The sequence below is a fragment of the Budorcas taxicolor genome, chromosome 18, assembly GCF_023091745.1.
Source record: "Budorcas taxicolor isolate Tak-1 chromosome 18, Takin1.1, whole genome shotgun sequence".
Classification (NCBI taxonomy): domain Eukaryota; kingdom Metazoa; phylum Chordata; class Mammalia; order Artiodactyla; family Bovidae; genus Budorcas; species Budorcas taxicolor.
Genome location: NC_068927.1, coordinates 15,820,308 through 15,838,311, shown reverse-complemented (window position 1 = coordinate 15,838,311; position 18,004 = coordinate 15,820,308). Strand labels below are relative to the sequence as shown.

General features: G+C 60.7%; 1 protein-coding gene across 6 annotated transcripts in view; it reads left to right on the top strand.

Moving 5' to 3' along the window:
• Window positions 1–18,004, top strand: part of CBFA2T3 (CBFA2/RUNX1 partner transcriptional co-repressor 3) — a 77,848-nt gene extending 59,844 nt beyond the window's left edge. For all 6 annotated transcript variants that reach the window (XM_052655541.1, XM_052655540.1, XM_052655544.1 and 3 more), the window contains 9 exons: window positions 4,249–4,490; window positions 4,585–4,674; window positions 8,864–9,045; window positions 9,658–9,881; window positions 12,416–12,501; window positions 13,059–13,257; window positions 13,705–13,773; window positions 14,022–14,212; window positions 15,582–18,004. In XM_052655541.1, coding sequence (XP_052511501.1) covers window positions 4,249–4,490; window positions 4,585–4,674; window positions 8,864–9,045; window positions 9,658–9,881; window positions 12,416–12,501; window positions 13,059–13,257; window positions 13,705–13,773; window positions 14,022–14,212; window positions 15,582–15,881 — 1,583 coding nt within the window. In that variant the 3' untranslated portion in view covers window positions 15,882–18,004. The remainder of the gene's footprint in view (window positions 1–4,248; window positions 4,491–4,584; window positions 4,675–8,863; window positions 9,046–9,657; window positions 9,882–12,415; window positions 12,502–13,058; window positions 13,258–13,704; window positions 13,774–14,021; window positions 14,213–15,581) is intronic.

The window sequence follows — 18,004 nt, the reverse complement described above, 5'->3', positions numbered from 1 at the left end:
CAGAGGTCCTTGCCCAGTGCTCACCGCCCTGTCTGTGCCCCCTCATCTGCCATGCTAGGCCTGCCTCCCTTAGGGAACAAGGGCGCAGGGGCAGACCAGGAGGACTGAGCAGTGGGGTCTGCAGCCCACAGACCGGGGTCACACCCAGCCCTGCCGCCCACACACTGTGACCTTGGGCAGGCGGATGGCCTCTCTGAGCCCCTGTCTCCCTGACTCAGAACTGGGCGAATCAGCGGGTCCCAGAGTTGCAGGATGGCTGAATGCCAGTAGCAAGTCTGCAGCCTCTCCCAGGGCGGACCCCACTCTTACCCTTCCAGGCACTATGTCCTTGGGCACAGAACCCCATCTGTAGCAAAGGAGTCATGGGCCCAGCGCTGAGGCAATGGCGTGGAGCCCCAGGGTGCTGCTGGTCACGTCATGGGAGTCCCTGGCACATGCAGGGTGCTCCACGGGTATTGGTCACCACTGGACATTCCCATCACAGTGCTTGGGCTGCAGCTGGTGCCATAGGGGAGGCTCTTGCGGGGCGATGCTGGGAGTGTGTCAGCCTGCATGCACAGCGATGTAAGCCCAGGTGTGTGGCCTCATCTGGGGCCCGGTGCGTCCATGGAGCTGTGGTACTGCCAGGCCTGGGTGCTTTGTGTGGCCAGGAGGATGGTGCCCGAGGCCGGGCGGGGGGCTGGCGGGAGGGGCTGTTTTCAATGCCTCATCCTAAGCTCCCCCCCACCCTGCCCAGGCTCCGGGCCTGGGGGAGCTGTGGGGGTGCTGCTCCATGCCCCCAAAAACCTCGGCCGGGACACGTGTGGTCTATCTTAGTAACACACCTGTTGTGGGAATGAAAGCACTTGTGGCCGGGGGTTATTTTCGGCGTCTCTTTAGCAAGCTGCTGAGACTGCCCGGCAGCCCGGGAGGGAACTCGGCGAGCGAGGGCAGGCCAGCCGCGGGAGGACCAGGCACCAAGGGCCAGCGGGTAAGGGCGCCACAGGGAGGCCGGGCCAGGGGCCGCCGGGTAGGGGCCCAGGTGGCAGGGCCAGCCACAGGTCTTTGAAGCCCCTGGAAGGCCAGACCCCAAGTGACAGCCCAGCTCTGCTGCGACTGACCAGGAGGCCCCGCTGCGGTGAGGTCCCCATGCAGCAGGCCACCTCCAGCCTGTCTGGGTGACCGCCAGTGGCTGTCATCAATCCCAGTCGGGGTGTGTGTGTGTGTGTGTGTGTGTGTGTGTGTGTGTTGGTGTCCACCAAGGGATCAGTGGAGCTCCGCAGCGACAGAGAAAAGTAGCACAACTGCGGGGTCTCCTGGCCCCCGGATGCCGGGACGCGCCCGGGAGAGGCTGAGGGACGGGCCCTTCTTGTCTGTGTCTGGAGCTTACCTCTCCTTGGGCAAGAGGGGTCCCTGGAATGCGGCACATTGTCCTCAGGGTTGTCCCTGAGCCAGGGTGTCACCTGGGGGTCTAGAAAGGGCTCCTAGCGTCCCCCAGCCCATCAGGGGCAAACAGTTCAACCCACACTGCATCTCCAGGGGAGGGAGCAGCAGCGCCGAGGGCCAGGTGGAAGATGGGGCTGAGGGGCAGAGCAGGCCCTCCGCCTGCAGCCGGCCCTCCTCAGGACACGCAGGGGGCACGTCTGTTTTGGTGCTGACCCTGGCCTTCAGTCAGTGGTTCCCAGACGTCTGTCAAGTGGGGGCCAGTTCTGGATGAGCGATCACCCAGCACATGAAAGCAGTCAGGTCAAGCATTTCCAGCCCCTTCTGATGGAAGAAGGATGACCTGTGTTCTACAAGCAGGGGCATGAGACAGAGGGGCCCAGGAACTGTCCTCCTGGCTCCAAGACCCCACCTCTGGCTCAGACCAAGGGCCATTTGCAGATGAAGAAGCCGGGGCCAGGACCAAGTCTCACCCCCACAGCCCATCTGGGCTGGTTTGGGACGTCCACTCCTGACCAGGGCACTTGGGGGGCAGGTCTATGTCAGCCTGCCACTGAGGAGCGGCATGGTCCTGGGGCACGTGGGGGCAAAAGGCAACCTTAAACACTGCATTCAGGGCGCAGGGACCGTGAGGCCCACCATCTGTGGATTAGGGGGGTGGTCCTTGACCTGCTGCTCAGTGAGGGGAGGAGGGTGTTTGCAGGTGTTGCTGCAGGCAAGGGGTCATGGAAGCTGGAGATGTGGGCAGAGCCAACCAGACAGCAGACTCAGGGTTAACAAGGTGGGCCAGTTCCAGAGCCCAGGGGGGCTGGAGACAGCGGGAGCTGCGTCCCCTGGGCCTGCAGGGGTGGATGGAGCCGGTAAGCGGGACCTATTACACCCTCCAGTAATCCAAGCCCTGGGAGAGCCGAGGCCCGGGGCAGAGGGGCAGGTGTGTGGTCCCACCTCACGTGCTCCCGCCCTTCCAGGCTGGCAAGGCCAAGACAGTCCGCAGAGGTCACCCCCAGAGCCAGGGCAGGATGGCAGGGCTGCATGGTTTGGAGAGGCAAACCGACACTCCCGCCTTCCAAGGTGGCCAAAACAATGATTGTAGGTGGTTGTTCTGGAGGGGCCACTTCCCAGAGCCCAGCCTGGCAACGTTCCAGTTGTGGAGGAAAGGGTTCCTGCTCCCTCATCACCAGAGGATGGTGGAGCCTCAGAAAAATGCAGCCCTGAGGGAGCAGCGGCTCTGAGCACCCCCAGGATCCCCGCCATGAGGTGTGAGCACATGGCCTCTGCACAGACCCAGCCAGACAAGGCCCAGGGAGGGGTGGGGACAGGGATAGGGGCAGGGCCAGTCCTGGGAACCACAGCAGAGCAAGTGAGAGGTATGCGTGTGCACATATACGTGTGCTGTGTAGGCACGCACACATGTGCACTCTGTGGGCATGTATGTGTGTGTGCACCATGCGGGTGCATATGTACTGTGTTGGTGGGTGCGTATGCACCGTGTTGGTGCGTGTGTGTGTGCTGTGCAGGTGCATGCATGTGTGCACCATGCTGACATGCATGTGTTCACTGTGCAGGTGTGCACAGGTGTGTGATGTGTGTGGGCGTGCATGCATGTGTGCTGTGGGGCTGCACTGCATCATGCCTATGTGCACACACAGGTGTACATATGTGTGCAAGTGTGTATGGGGGTGTATGCTTGTGGTGTCTGTCTGCCTGTGTGTGAACATACATACATCTTTGTGCATGTGGGGTGTGCACTATGTCCACGTGCACATACATGTGTACATGTGTGTGGTGCATATAGGCCTGTGTACAAGCACATGTGTGTTGTGTGTACGTGTATCCATATGTATATGAGCATGAGTGCATATGTATTTGGTATGTTGTATGAGTATGCGTGCAAAGATGCTAAGGGAGGGAGGGCATGGAGAATGAAGGGCATGTGTAAGGGGGCGGGTCATGTAGGGAGGAGCTGGTGGGCAAGCACACACAGGCTGAGTGTGAGAACTTGAAGGAGCAGATTGCAGAGGTGTGAGTGACTGCTGAGTTAATGGGCTATGCCACGGGACTCCCAGAGGTGTCCATGTCCAGAGCCCCTCCCCTGTCATCAAGGACCCTGGAAGCCCTCTACCCCTGACCTCTGTGCAGGCTCTGAGGCCAGGAGGCAGGTTGCAGGTGGCCAGGCATGAGAGGATTCCCTGCCCCTGGGGACAGGCTCCCCTGAGGTTATGGTCCTGCCCCAGGATGACTTCACAGCACCCCAGTGTCTGTCACCCTGGAACCCACTCCTGGGGCCGGGCACAAGCTCATCTAAGACCCCTCAGGTCACCGGCCTGTCCTCCACACACAGCAGGGCCCATGGGCACACATGTCCGCCGTGCAGCAGCCCCTGCCAGCATCCAGCCCAGCTTGCCCTGGGGTCTGGGTTCCCCTGGCCCACCCTGAGCCCCGCCAGCCTGGCACTGGGGCCCTCATGCAGGCAGTGGGGCCTGTGTAGGAACTGGGACACAGCCTGGGGCCCTCATGGCAGGTGTGAGGGTCACTGACCTTCGGGGGAATGAGAAGATGGGCCAGCAGATCCCAATGGAAGGGAAGCCCCTCCACCTGTTCACAGGACATGCATGGGTGCCTGGCAGCGGGAGGGCCCGGGTGTCTCCGGGTATGGAGGGCCTGACTACGCAGCCCAGAGCAAAGCCCAAGGGCAGCTGAGCGGGGGCACAGCTGGAGGGCGGCCATGCTCGGCTCCTCCCTGCACCGGAGCCGCAGTCTGCATGTATGTAAAGCGTGTCTGTGGAACCCATGGCGCTGTGCTGCATCCTCCCCCTCCCCCCGCAGTGATGAACGGCAGCAGCCACTCGCCCACAGCCATCGGCGGCGCCCCGTCCACGCCCAACGGCTTCAGCAATGGCCCGGCCACCTCATGCTCGGCCGCACTATCCACGCAGCAGCTGCCCCCAGCCTGCGGGGCCCGGCAGCTCAGCAAACTCAAGCGCTTCCTGGCCACCCTGCAGCAGTTCGGCAGCGACATCTCCCCGGAGATCGGGGAGCGCGTGCGCACGCTGGTGCTGGGGCTCGTGGTGAGTCAGGTGGGGATGCGGTGGCCCCAGGCCAGGCCAGCCTCGGCCTCTGCCCTCCCCTCCCCAGGTTGAAGTCAAGCGTCTTCTTCCCCAGAACTCCACGCTGACCATCGAGGAGTTCCACTCCAAGCTCCAGGAGGCCACCAACTTCCCACTGCGGCCATTTGTCATCCCTTTCCTGAAGGTAGGGACCAAACCTCCTCCCCACCCTGAGGCCCCAGGAGGCTTGAGTCTGTCCTCTGCCAGCTTAGATTAGCCCCACCCTAAAAATTCTAATCCCCCACCCACTGGGAGAGCAGTGCTAACCCATCAGCTGATTGCTTCAAACCTGCTGCTGGGCCGGAGCCGTCCTCCGCTGACTCCAGGCTCTGACACACAGCTCCCAGGACCAGTCCTGTGGTTAGTGGCCAGGACACTCAGCCTCTCGACAGCTATGTTCTGAGAACCTGCTGTGTGCTAGCCGACCTGTCATAGATTCTGTGGAGCTGTGGGCAGGGGGCATTTCAATGAAGGAGGAGAGCGGGGAGCAGAACCTTCCAGGCAGTCGGGAGAATGCCTGCAAAGGCCCTGAGGCAAGGGTAGGTCTACAAAGGCCCTGAGGGGGGATGTGTGTGTGTGTGTGTGTGTGTGTGTGTGTGTGTGTGTGTGTGTGTGCGTGCGCCTGCTGTGTTGCGGTCCTGTGCCTGGAACAGAGTGAGGGGGTTGGGACAGTGGACAGACCATGGGCTCGTAAGTGAGCAGACAGAGGGGTGACTGGGTGTCAGTTGGGAAGCCACCTGATGTGGTCATCAGGGAAGATGAATAGTGGACCAGGGCCTCGGCAGGAGCAGTTGACGTTGGGTTGGTGGCAGCTACACCAGGGCGTGTGAGCAATGCATGCTTCCGGGCCCCCACCCAGACCCCCCGAGTCAGAATCTGCATTGAACAAAGCACCAAGCAAACCTTCTGCACAAAACCAGGAGGAGTGTATGTGCGGACAGCATCAGACCCAAGTCTGCCCTGCAGGACTTCTCAGGGCCTTCACTCCCCTGTGACCACACATCTCCCAGAGTAGGTAGAGACAAGGTGCTCCCCAAATGTATTTGACCACAGGCGCTTCTGCTCTCTCACCTCACCAGGTCAGGTTCCACAGCGCACTTGGGAAGCGTCCGCCCTGAGTGTGGCTGACATCCCCGCCTCGGGCTCTTGTTTCCTGGGCCACAGTGATGCTCACAGCCATGGGTTCATCCCTCCATGTGCCCTGTGCCCCAGTGGGGCCTGCCTTCCAGGGGACAGGCCAGAGCAGATGTGCTCAGGTTCAAGCCCTGACCCTGCCACTTAGCCCCTGTGGTCCTGAGCCCAGCGAGTCCCACTAATGGAGTGCCTCCGTGTCTGTGGTTGGAACTTGGGAGCCATTCTTGGGCTGTTGGGAAGGTGGCAGGGAGCGATCAGGCAAAGAATTTGACGTGTGCTCCATTCATCTGGGGATTTCAGGGGTTCCACAGACAGGTGTCCCCTGCAAGACTCTTCTGCAGCTGCCCCCACCGAGCCCCCAGGAGCCCTCAGGGGGCCACACAGATGCTGCCACTGTGCCCAGTTAACAGGTGGGGAAACTGAGGCCCCCGCCTGTGGAGGGGTACCAGGATCCATTGACTCCAAGCCCCCCGGCCCGCACAGGGTGTGCCCCAGGCCGGCACCTTGCTCCGAGGGGACCCCACGTCACGCCCCCACATCCGCTGCCTCCACTCGCCTTCCTGCCCTCCGCCCACACCCTGCTGAGCTCACGCTGAGCTGGGCCCAGAGTTCCCCATCTGGCAGTCGTTTGCATTCATCAGGAGCCCTTCCCGCTCCTCCTTTCAACTTACTGCTGACTCCTCGCTCCCCATCTTTGGGGACACCGCGCGCCTGCTTCTGTCAGATCAGATATTTACAGCAGATGTCGCCCCCCGTGTCAGCTGCCCACGTTTATCCAGGAGCAGGGAAAACACGACACATCCCCGCTCTCACCCAACCAGGCCCGCAGCCCCCTGCCCCTTGAGCTCGGCCACCCCCTGCCTCCTCTCAGGGACACACCCAACCTGGCACTGCCTGCCTCGGTGTCCCCTCTGCCTGTAGCACAGCCATGGGGCTGTCAGGACTCCGGTGCCCTGTCTGCTCTCCCAGTAGCAGGCAACTGGGGTGAGGGACGTGCTGGCCACACTGAATGTCCATGGCCCTGCCCAGGGCCCTAGACCAAGGTGCTGTCAGGGACAGAGTCCATTCTCCTGCCTGACATGGGGCTTCTGGGCAGATCAGGCCTGTTCCCCGGTCTTGTGGACAAGGCACCAGCCAGAGCCCTGCCCGGGGAGTGCCCCTCCCCTGGCTCCCATTCACTGTAGGACACTGGCCTCTTCAGAATGCAGAGCGCCGCGGGGAACCTGCAGGGTGTGCCAGCCTGCTGTGGGAGGGGGCTCCGTTTTCCTGCCTGTGACCTGGAAGCAGCACGGACAGTGCCTTCCAGTGAATTGATGGCCCCCCAGGCCCAACATGGTGCACCTGCATGGTGGCCCCCCCGAGCCATCTTCCATGAAAGAGGCAGGAGCTGCATCCACTCCACCAGGCTCACAACCAGCTCTGCCCTTGGGTAACTGAAACCCCCATTTCCCGTCCCCTCCTGGGTCCCTGGGGTGTGACTGCCCACCTCCCCAGGTGGGACTGGACTTAACTCACATGAGGAATGGGAGGAGCCACAGCTTCTTGCAGCTCCAGCTGCAGGTGAGGCAGGAGTCAGAGAAGTTAAGTGACCTGCCCACAGTCACACAGCATAGCAGGGTGGGCTGACACGGGGCCCCCACTCATGCAGGCTGTGTGCAGTGGAGATGATGGAAACATCATAAACCCTCGTTACATGAGAGACACCTCCTCCACTGACACTGTTGTCCTCTGGCCTGAGTTCCCCTCTGGGAAGAAGGCAGGGTGGAGCCTTTGATCAAGGGGCAGAGCAGGGTTCACATCTCAGTGGTGAGGCATCCTGGGTGTGCGGAGTCCTGGAGACAGCACTCGGGCTGCTGTCTTGGAGGGACATGAGGCCCCCCAATCTCTACCCATTTCTTCCGGCCTGGGGTCCGTGTTCGCCGAGCCCAGGGCCCCAGGAGCCCTGCATCCTCTCCTGAGCCTGACACTGTGCATGGCCGTGTGGTGGGCTTTCCAGAAGCCGAGAGATGCCACCCACCCGGCTGGCCCTCTGCCCAGGGCCCCCGCTCCCAGCTGGCCCCAGCTGGCCAGGAATCCAGATGTTTCCATGGGTGGCGGGTGGCCAGCCGCCAGCCGAGCTGTCCCCGCCCTGCTGTGCCGGGAGAGGAGCGGGAGGGAGGAGGTTTGGCGTCTTCCGATCTCCTGGGACCTCCTTTCCCAGCTCATGCTCCTAACGTGTTCAACAGATGGCGGGCTGGCCCTTGTTCAGCTATCCAAATAGAAAAACAGGCCTGGCAGCCGGCGCTGCTTCACAAAAACGCATCGGCTGCTTGATCCATCCGGGTGGATGGCAGGCGGGGGCTGAGGAGGCGGAGGTGGGAGGGGCCGCGAGGCAGCTTGGAAACACCATGAGAAAGTTGAGGAACTGCATTTATTTACAAATACTCAGAACTCTGGCTGTCCCCAGCGGCCTGACGCTGGGCCCCCATCCAGCCTGCACCCCTCACCCAATGGTGGTTCTGGGAAGACCACAGAGCCCCCTGCGGCCCAGCTGGTGAGGGTGGAGGTTGGAGGGCACAGCGGTCATGTCCGGTTGTCATAGGCCAGATCTGCATTCAAATCCTGTACCCACCCCACACACACCACGCCCTCCTGTGCTGTGGTGCCCTGACCTACAAATGTGGAGCCAAGTGGTCGTGTCCGGACCCCCCCGCCCCATGGGAGGTGACCACATGTCAGCTCAGTGATGTGGGCACACAGAGCCTGCATTCCAGGCCGGGCTGGGGACCCACAGGAAGTGGGAAGGCAGGGGCCAGCCATCTGGGGCACGCGTGCTGGGGTCTTGCTCCTCCATGGTGCAAGTCAAGTTGGGGGCCGCCCCTCTGCTCTGAGCCTCACCCCCTCCTCCGAGAGGGGTTCACCCAAGACCTGCTTCCACGGGTACAGGCAGTGGGTCCTGAGGAGGAGCCCTCCTCACCTTCTCCTGATGCCAGAGCAGAAGGGAGTTTAATGATGGGGAAAAAAAAAAAAATCCCCTGGGGGCATGGTCTTGCCTTCATTCCCAAGCTGTAGCAGAGGAATTCGAGGCCCAGAGAGGTCGTGCATCTTGCCCAAAGTCACACAGCAAGGCTGGCCATTGGCCTTCCTGCCTCACATCTGAGCACCCTCATGCTCTGACCTCAGCCAGCAGCCAGTCCAAGCTGGTCCCACCCCCCCTGCAGGCTAACCTGCCCCTGCTGCAGCGGGAGCTCCTGCACTGCGCCCGCCTGGCCAAGCAGAGCCCTGCACAGTACCTGGCCCAGCACGAGCAAGCCCTGCTGGATGCTGACGCCTCTTCCCCTGTCGACTCCTCGGAGCTCCTGCTGGAGGTTAACGACAACGGCAAGAGGAGGACCCCCGACAGGTACCTAGGGGCGCAACAGGCAGCGCCCTCCCCTTCTGACTCCTGAGAGCTGCCCTCCTGCCAAGGCTCAGCAGACGCCCAGTGCCAGAGCTGAGAACGCAGGTGGAAACCGTGTTGTGTTCCGTGGCTGCAGCCACTGGGCTGGTCAAGTTCAGCCTTAACTACACAGGCTGATCACCAGGAAGCCATGCTGTCCGGCCGTGGCGAGGCCTCTTGAGGACTCAGAGGCCCCTCACCCCACCCCTGGAGGACAAGGGAGGAGGCAGGAGAGTCTGCCTGGCAGGAGTTCCCTGTAGGTGTGCCTGAGTGTCCAATGGCCTGAGGTCCCCAAGTGCCTGGGCTGACGCCCACTGCTGGGTCACAGCGCGGGTGTGTGTCCTGCTGCCAGGGAAGGTTGTCTCTTCCCACTCTCTCCAAGAAGACCCAGGCACCCTGATTCCCAAGTCCCAGGAGCCCGCACCCCTGAGAAGGAGGGGAGAGGGGGCGCCAGGCCTCCAGCGGGCATGTCTGTCTCCCGCTCGCTCACTCTGTCCATGCCCCTGCCTCCCTCTCTCCCCTTGGTCTGTGGCTCATGGTCCCTTGACCACTGTCCCCACCTGCTCTCTGGACCAGGACCAAAGAGAATGGGTCAGACCGGGACCCACTGCACCCAGACCACCTCAGCAAACGGCCGTGCACCCTGAGCCCCGCCCAGCGCTACAGCCCCAGCAACGGGCTGCCCCACCCACCGCCGCCCCCACACTACCGCCTGGAGGACATGGCCATGGCCCACCACTTCCGGGACTCCTACCGCCACCTTGACCCCCGGGAGCTGCGGGAGCGCCATCGGCAGCTGGGTGAGTGGTGTGGGCAGGGGCGGCCAGGGCAGCTGTGTGTACCTGCAGGCGGGCACCGCCTGGACACGTCTGTCTGGAAGGAGGGACATGAGAATACGGTGCAGAGGAAGGGTCTGCGCCCCACCCCAGCTGCGCTGCGCCCTGAAGCCTGAGGGACAGTCATCTTTCGAGACTCTGTCCTGGGGGGCAACCCAACATCCCCCAAGCCTGGGAAGACCCCTCTCCATGGAGGGAGGGGCACCATGGCTGCAGAGGTACCTGTCCTCAGGGACTTAGAGCCTCTCAGGGTGCATGGTAGCCAGGAAACACCTGGCACCTGGGGGACCCCAAGTCATAGGAGCTGTGGCCTCGCCTCCTAGGCCTGGGTGCCCCAAGGGAACATGAAGGCACTGCTGGTCACACACAAGCAGTTCTGCCCTCTAACGGGACGGGCATCAACACCAAAATACCAGATCTGTAGGGGGTGGTCCCTGAGCAGAGGAAGGAGATGAGAGAGACTGGGCACTGGGGCCACACCCCTGGGTGCAGGACTGCCTGGTCCTCTGAGCTCTGAGATTCCCTAGGTGTGCCCCTGGGCAGGTCACGGCCCCCCACCCCCGCACACCTGCAGCCTCTCTGCTGATTGGTCTATGAGCAGCCCTGCCCTTGGGGCATGAGGGGTTAATAGAGGCTGGGTCCAGAGTGGGTGCCATAGGGCCCAGCTGTGCTGGTGGCAGGGTGACAGCTCTTGGTGGAAGTCTGGTTGGCACAGTATGCTTTACTGGGCTCCGGAAGGAGGCACCCCCAATGTGTTCTGATACACCTGTGTGATGTGTTAGGCCGCCCACATCACAGATGGGCAGACTGAGGCCCAGAGGGATAATGGACATGCCCAAAGTCATCTAGCAACGACGACCGGCCTTCTGAGCCTCCTCTGTGCTGGTCAAAGAGATGAATAACACCAGCCTGCAAAGGCTGCCCCTGAGACAGAGGCCCGGGACACCAACCAGGGGCCCGGAGGTAGGGTCAGCAGAGGCCTTGCCCCTTATCAGGCCGTCTCCCCTCCTCCTCCCTACAGGAGCTGCCAGGGCCTGGGCCCAGGCAGCAGGTGACAGCGTCTGGCTCCCCACGGCCGGGTCAGGCAGGTGCTAATTCCCATCCGCTTCTGCTAACGCAAAAATAAACGCCAGCTGTCAGGCAGATCTCAGCCACTATTTTGGTTGGGGCGTTGGCGCAGGCCCCAGCTCCACGGGCAGCAGGGCAGGGCAGTGGGTGGACAGCAGCCTGTGGCTACCACCTCCCACCTCAGCTGCAATTTGAGGAGGCATTTTGGGTTTGGGGACCAAGAAAGGCCTAAGTAGACCCCAGCCCAGGAAGCATGGAGCATGCTGGGTCACAGTGAGGGTGATCGTGTTCGGTATTTCAAGCAGTATAAGAGGAGAAGCTGTGAGAACGCCAGATGCTGCCCTTCTGGCATGAATTTCTCAGCTCGTGGTTGTTTTGTTTCTGATTATGGGGTGGGGGCATCCCATTGTTTCAGTCCCTGGAGCTGTACCAGCCAGTGGCTAAGAGCACAGCCCCAGCGCCAGTCGACCTTGCTTGACCTTGGTCAACATGTCCCCTTAACTAGCCTCAGTCTCCTCATCTGTAAAGTGGAAATAACGGCAGGAACTCCTCCCCCAGAGGATGAAGCAGGGAAGAATGGGTAAAGCACTAAGTACAGAGCCCTCCTCCATCCACACCGGGGACTCTCCTCTCCCACTAGGGAAGCAGGGAGGCTGGGAAACTGAGGCCACAGGTAAGACAAGGGGCCCAGGCCCCATGGGGAATGAGTGCCAGGGCTTTTGACTTTTCCAAGCCCCACTGTTTCCCAGGAGACCACACTTGGAGCTGCTCATTTGAGGCCCAGCAGATTAAGCCATGCACCCCTCTTACCAAGCGGGAGCTCAGCCCAGGAGCTCAGCCCACGGAGGGGAACAGGCCTTGCCAGCCCTGCCCTGTGAACTGAAAGTCTGCTGGGTGATTGAGAATAAACAAGGAAGCACCTGTGATTACTAAACAACCAGAGATATATAGAGCTTAAGGAAATCTGGGAGCCCAAGGCTGCTGAGGAGGAAGGAGCCTGCCACCTGGGCCTTGGAGGGTGCATAGGAGTTCAGCTAGCTCAGAAAAAGCAGTAAAGTGTGAGTTGAAGCCAGGCAGCCACAAGGAGACCCTGAGCAGTGGAGACGCCCCTTAAGTGAGGCCCACAGCCACTTCTCTGGCAGCAGAGGGCAGAGAGAGTGGCTGGATTTGGGGGAGGAGACGGAGTAGTCAAAGCGAGGGATGGGGACACCGGTTTCTTCCTCTCTAGCATGAGTAGAGGAGAGGCCTGTTCCTGACCCACCCCACCCAGGGCGGTGGGCAGAGAGATGGTCAGAGCCCTGGGTTCCCTTCCTCACCTCCTCACTTTCCCTAGGAAGACACAGCCTGTGGGTGGGGCCTGGGGTGGGGGCGTGAGCAGGGGCGTGGCTTAATTAGCAGGGGCGGGGCCTGAGCGTCTGCTCTCTCCTCAGCAATGCACGGATCCCGGCCTGAGGAAGTGATTGACCACAGGCTCACGGAGCGCGAGTGGGCGGAAGAGTGGAAGCACCTCAATAACGTGAGTGTCCAGGCTCAGGCCACGGGGTGCCGCAGCCACTCCAGGCGCTCTGCCCAACCTGCAGGGGCTGCAGGCACAGGCCGCCGTGCCCTCCCTCAGGCCTGTGCCCACGCCTCTGCTCCCCCTGCACTCCTGTCCAGCCCTCAGAACACTCCCCCCTGGGCCGCCATGGACTGTCTCCCTGAGGAAGGTCCCTTGGCCATGAGGGTTGGTCCCCTTTGACACCATTTTCAGGTTATGCCTGCAGCCCAAGAGAAGGGCGGTCCCCAGAGCAGCGCTGACCCCTCTGCTCCACAGGGCAAACTGCGACTCCAGGGCTGCAAGGAGAGCTCCAGCTCTGGGTCCTGGACAGTCTCCCAACCAGTGGGAGCCCTGGGTGCCTCCCCAGTCCTTGTCCAGGTGCTCAGGGATCTTTCGCAGCAGCAGAAAGTGGTTTTCCAGCCAATGCCTCAAGAGCCGTGGGCAGGTCACATGGTCGGGTGGACCGGGCCGGAGTGTGGGACAGTGTCCCCGCTGTCCTCCTCTGTGTGCGGCTCACCCACCGTGGGTGCCCACAGCTCCTGAACTGTATCATGGACATGGCCGAGAAGACGCGGCGGTCACTGACCGTGCTGCGCCGCTGCCAGGAGGCCGACCGCGAGGAGCTCAACCACTGGATCCGGCGCTGCAGCGACACAGCAGAGGACGGCAAGAAGGGCCCTGGGCAGAGCGCCCGGCCCCTCAGCAGCTCTGTGGGCACAGAGGGTGCTCAACTAGGTGAGCTGGGGGGCACATGTAGGGCCGATGCAGGGGAACCAGGGGCCAGGCCATCACTGATCATGGCCCTGCAGGGAAATTGCACCCAAATCGCCACACCTGAAAAAGAAGGGTCTTTTGCTGCACAGACACTGCCTGACCTGCAGGGATGCCCAACTCTTGGTTCCAATGGGACAGGGGCTTGGCACTGGGAGGCCCCCAGGGGCCTGATGACCATGGAACCTGAGAGAGGCCATCTCGGCCCAGCTCCCAATCAAATCCAAGGCCCATTGCTCCCGACAATCTCCCTTCATGACATTGCCCTGTTCCCCCCTCCACCAGCTGCAGAGACAGGGTTTCCCCCATGTGTACCTCAGGGACCCCCAAGATCACTCCCACACCCTGCCCCCAGGGCCCAACCGGGCGTGGCCCTGTCTTGTGTGTGACGCTGTTGCCCCTGTGTTTCAGATGTCCACCGGGACTTCATGCCTCGGACCCTGTCTGGCTACATGCCCGAGGAGATCTGGAGGAAGGCGGGTGAGTGGGGATGGCCTGGAGCCCCAGACTCTCCCACCCTCCCCGTATGCTGGAGGGGGCCCAGCAGGGCCTTCCCAGGCCTGCTGACCCACTCTCCACCCTCTAGGGCATGGCACTCTGCACACAGGAGAGGGCAGGCTTTGGAGATTCCCCCACAACCGTGCCTGCCTGCCCGCTCCAGGGTTGTGGGCAGGGGAGACCCAGCTGGGCTGGCGCACGAGACAAACAGCCCGAGGTATCCTTTTCAGAGGAGGCGGTGAACGAGGTGAAGCGGCAGGCAATGTCAGAGCTGCAGAAAGCCGTGTCTGACGCTGAGCGCAAGGCCCATGAGCTCATCAGCACAGAGCGTGCCAAGATGGAGCGGGCCCTGGCCGAGGCGCGGCGGCAGGCATCCGAGGACGCCCTCACTGTGGTCAACCAGCAGGAGGACTCCAGCGAGGTAGGGTCGCCCCCCACCCCTGCTCCTAGTCCGGGGCGCCACCCCAGGTCCACCACCTCCCAGCCATATGACCTTGTGCAACCCCAGGGCCTCTTGACCCCACGTGGCCTGGTGAGCTGGATCCTGTGGGTGTCCCCATTGTACAGATGTGGAAACTGAGGCCTCCAGAGAATGTCTGGCTCACCCCAGGTCACTCCCCAGGAAGTGGCAGGACTGTTGTTCAAACTCAGGCTGGCTGACACCAAAGCCCACGATCTCTCTGACCCCTGAAAGCAGAAGGGTGCACGAGTCACCATCCTGGCTCCTGTGTGTCTGGGAGCTGGACTGGTCCAGAGGGGCGGGTGGGAACCCTGGGTGACCAAGTACATTCTCTCTTTGTCTGAGAATGGCTCGGAAGGCAGAGAGGTGAAGAGGAGGGTGCGGCCCGTTTCAGGGGCCCCTGGACTCTCTTCAAGGAGGGTACTTCTCCAAAATCCCCTGGGCCTGTCTGTACTGGGCCAGCCCTGAGAGGGAATGAGGAGATGACTCCCGGTCAGGTGGTGCCCATGTGCATCTCTTTTCCATTGCACTCTCAGCTGGAGCAGACAGACCTGACGGTCTGAGGGGCCAAGGGAGTGGGGACGCAGGAGGATGGCCTGTGCTGCTTCAGGCCATGGACATGCATGGGGGGGACGGTGGGTGTCAGGGAAGCCCATAAGCAGGGTCGTCCATCCGGGAAGTCCTGGAGGGAGTGAGCTGGCAGGAATGCAGGGAGCAGCGAGGGCGGGAGCTGGGAGCACACCTGCAGAGGGTGGCCAGGAGGAGGCTCGGGAGGCTACCTGGGCACGTGGTCCTTCCTCCTAGAACGGCTTGGCTTCCCCACCCCACAGCCCATGCTGCTGCCTCTGGCCTTTTGAAGGTAGAATCCGTGCCCACCTTCTGCTTACGTGGGTGGCTGGGGTCATTGCTTGTTCCAAAAAAAAGGAGCAGAGGCCCAGTGGTAGGGAAAGGACTTCAGCAGCTGTGGGCACTCACCACCCCTTTACTCTGCCCAGGCTATGATATTCTGGTATCAAAGCCCTGGCAGTGCCAGGAGGGATTCCTGAAAGATCCCCTTTGGAAGGGGCCATGGCACACCATGAACCTGTCTGGGGTGGGCTGGGGTGGTGGGAGCCTGTCCCCCAAGAGTGGCCCAGCCAAGGGGCCATGTCTGCAGAGGGTCACCTGTGAGCCTGGGAGCGTTGAGTTTTTTTCTCTTCTTGCTCAGTGATGCCTTGGCTGGGTTTGAGCTGGTGTGTTTGGAGCGTGTGCCTGGTCTGCAGCTGGGTGGGTGCTCGGGGGAAACAGGGAGCGAGCCCAGGCCACCCTGATCATCCCCCCTCACCTCCAGAGCTGCTGGAATTGCGGGCGCAAGGCCAGTGAGACGTGCAGCGGCTGCAACGCGGCCCGCTACTGCGGCTCCTTCTGCCAGCACAAGGACTGGGAGAAGCACCACCATGTGTGCGGACAGAGCCTGCAGGGCCCCGCGGCCGCCGTGGCCGAGCCCGTGCCCGGACAGTCCGACACCGCCACGGGCCTGGGCCCCTGCCTGCCCCCGGCCGCTGCCAGCCCCAGCGAGGCGGGCTCCACTGGGCCTTCCCGCCCCGGCTCCCCTGGCCCACCCGGCCCCCTGGACGCAGCGCCCCGCTGACCCGCCAGGACCTGACGGCCATCGAACTGCCCAGCCCCGCCCGGCCTGCAGGACGCGCACCCAGCCCTGGGAGCCGACTATGGGAGTCACCGCTGCTACTGCTTCTCTCCAAAAGAAAACAGAACCAACAAGACTGCATCCACACGACTTCCTCAGCTACCTGACGATCACACCTTGACCTCTTCCGAATCCTCAGAAGCCCCCTGCTGAACTTTAGGCGGCGGATGGACGCCGGCCAGAGGTGACCAGCTTGTCCACAACGCCTCTCTTTCCCTGTCTCGCTCTCTGTCTTGTTTTTCTCTCTTTATGACTTTCACATACTTTCTCTTCAATGAAAAAATCGAATTGTTTGGTGGCTTATATTTTCATTGAAGAATTTTGGGGGACTTTGTGGCAAGAGAGCTACTCGGAAATGGACAAAGAAAACTGGGGTTTTCTCCCCTTGCCTGATTCAAAAGGGAAAAGGAAAACTTCTTTCATAGCCGGAGATCCGAGCCGCCAGTTCACAGAAACCACCTCGGGGTGTGTGGCCAGTGCGGTGAGGGTGGTGAGAAAGATGTCAGACTCAAGTCGTAATTTTTCATTTCAGATTTTTTTCTCCTTTAATGTCAAATTCTTTGGCTTTAAGTAGAAATCCAAAAAGTTTTTTAAAAAAAGAAAAAAAGGTAAAGGAAGCATGCTGCAGTCCATGGGGTCGCAAAGAGTCGGACACGACTGAGCGACGGAAATGAACTGAACTGAAAGGAAGCATACCTGTAAACTACCTTGCCAGCTAGCTAGCCAAGGACGCCGGACACACCTCTGCTCCAAAGGAAATCCAAAAAACATAACACAAGAAGTCAAAATCCAAAATTTTGTTGTCACTGCCAAAGGATGTTTTTCACTGTTTTCCTCCATGCCTGGGCTTGTTCCAATGTCCGTCTTTTCTCTTGCTTTGATTCTGTTTGGGGGGCGATGGGGTATTGGGATTTGGAGTGTTTTGTCCAACAGGAAGCAACTTGTTTCTTTTCAACTCCATGGCAGCGCCTCCGCTGGGGCCAGGTGGGGTGGGCAGTGAGGCCCTCGGCACCCACACGTGTGTGCAAGTGTGTGTGTGGATGTGCACTGGGATGCACCCAGCATGTATCTGCACACACTCAGGAAGGGTATCTTGTCCGTCCTCACACCCTCTGTGAATTTCCATCACATTTCATCCTTTCCACTTGTGAAAAAAGTGCTATGTGTCCTTCCGAGAAAGAATATAATTCCGAGACAAAACTGTGACAATCTTTCGGGTTGATTCTCGACTGCTTTTCTGAGCGCGAGGAGATAGCCACCACGCCTTCCGCTGCTGCTTCTCCTCGCCCTCCTCTACCTCTGCGCCCGCTACTCGAGCCTGCCACCCAGCCCGTCTCTCCATCCCAGCCCCCGTGTTTCCTGCAGCCCCTCTCTTGTCTTCACACTTTTGCAGAAAAAGGGAAAAAAAAACCACAAAGAAAAGCAATTTGCCCTCCCTGCACCTTCTGGAGACTTGACCAGCTGTATATAACCCTACATTTTTGTCCAGCTCTTCCTCAGGGGATGGTCTCTCTGAAGTCCCCACCCCATGCCTCACCCTGACCCCCATCCCGCTCGCTCCCCCAGCGATCTCAAGGAGGAAATTAAGAAATAAGGAAATTCTGATCTGTACTCAGTGGGAGAACAAACAGCAGACACGGTCTCTGATCGGGGTTTTACTGCATGGCTGTAAGAAGTTCCAGGACTGGAGTGCAATAGTGACCAGCTACTGAAACCCAGAGCCCAGGGGCCTGCCGAGAGGCAAGAAGTCAATGGTATATGATAATGTGAATGTATATAGTCCTTGCAGAGGTCCAAATGATGATATTCATGATGATGATAATAAAGAAGAGATGTTTGCCAAATAAAAAATTAAGAGAAACCATGGAAGTATGTAAAGAATAGGAACTAGGTTTTCAGAGAAATCCAAACTGTGGTCCTCCAGGCAGCAAAGTGTGTGTTGATCACTGTTACTTTCCAGAGTTGTGGGAACTCATCCTTTGAGTACTGAGAGGAAGGACTCCATCCGGTCGCCACAGACCAGGTGCTGTGCAAACCCCACCTGGCAGGAGCCCTAACCTAGACCT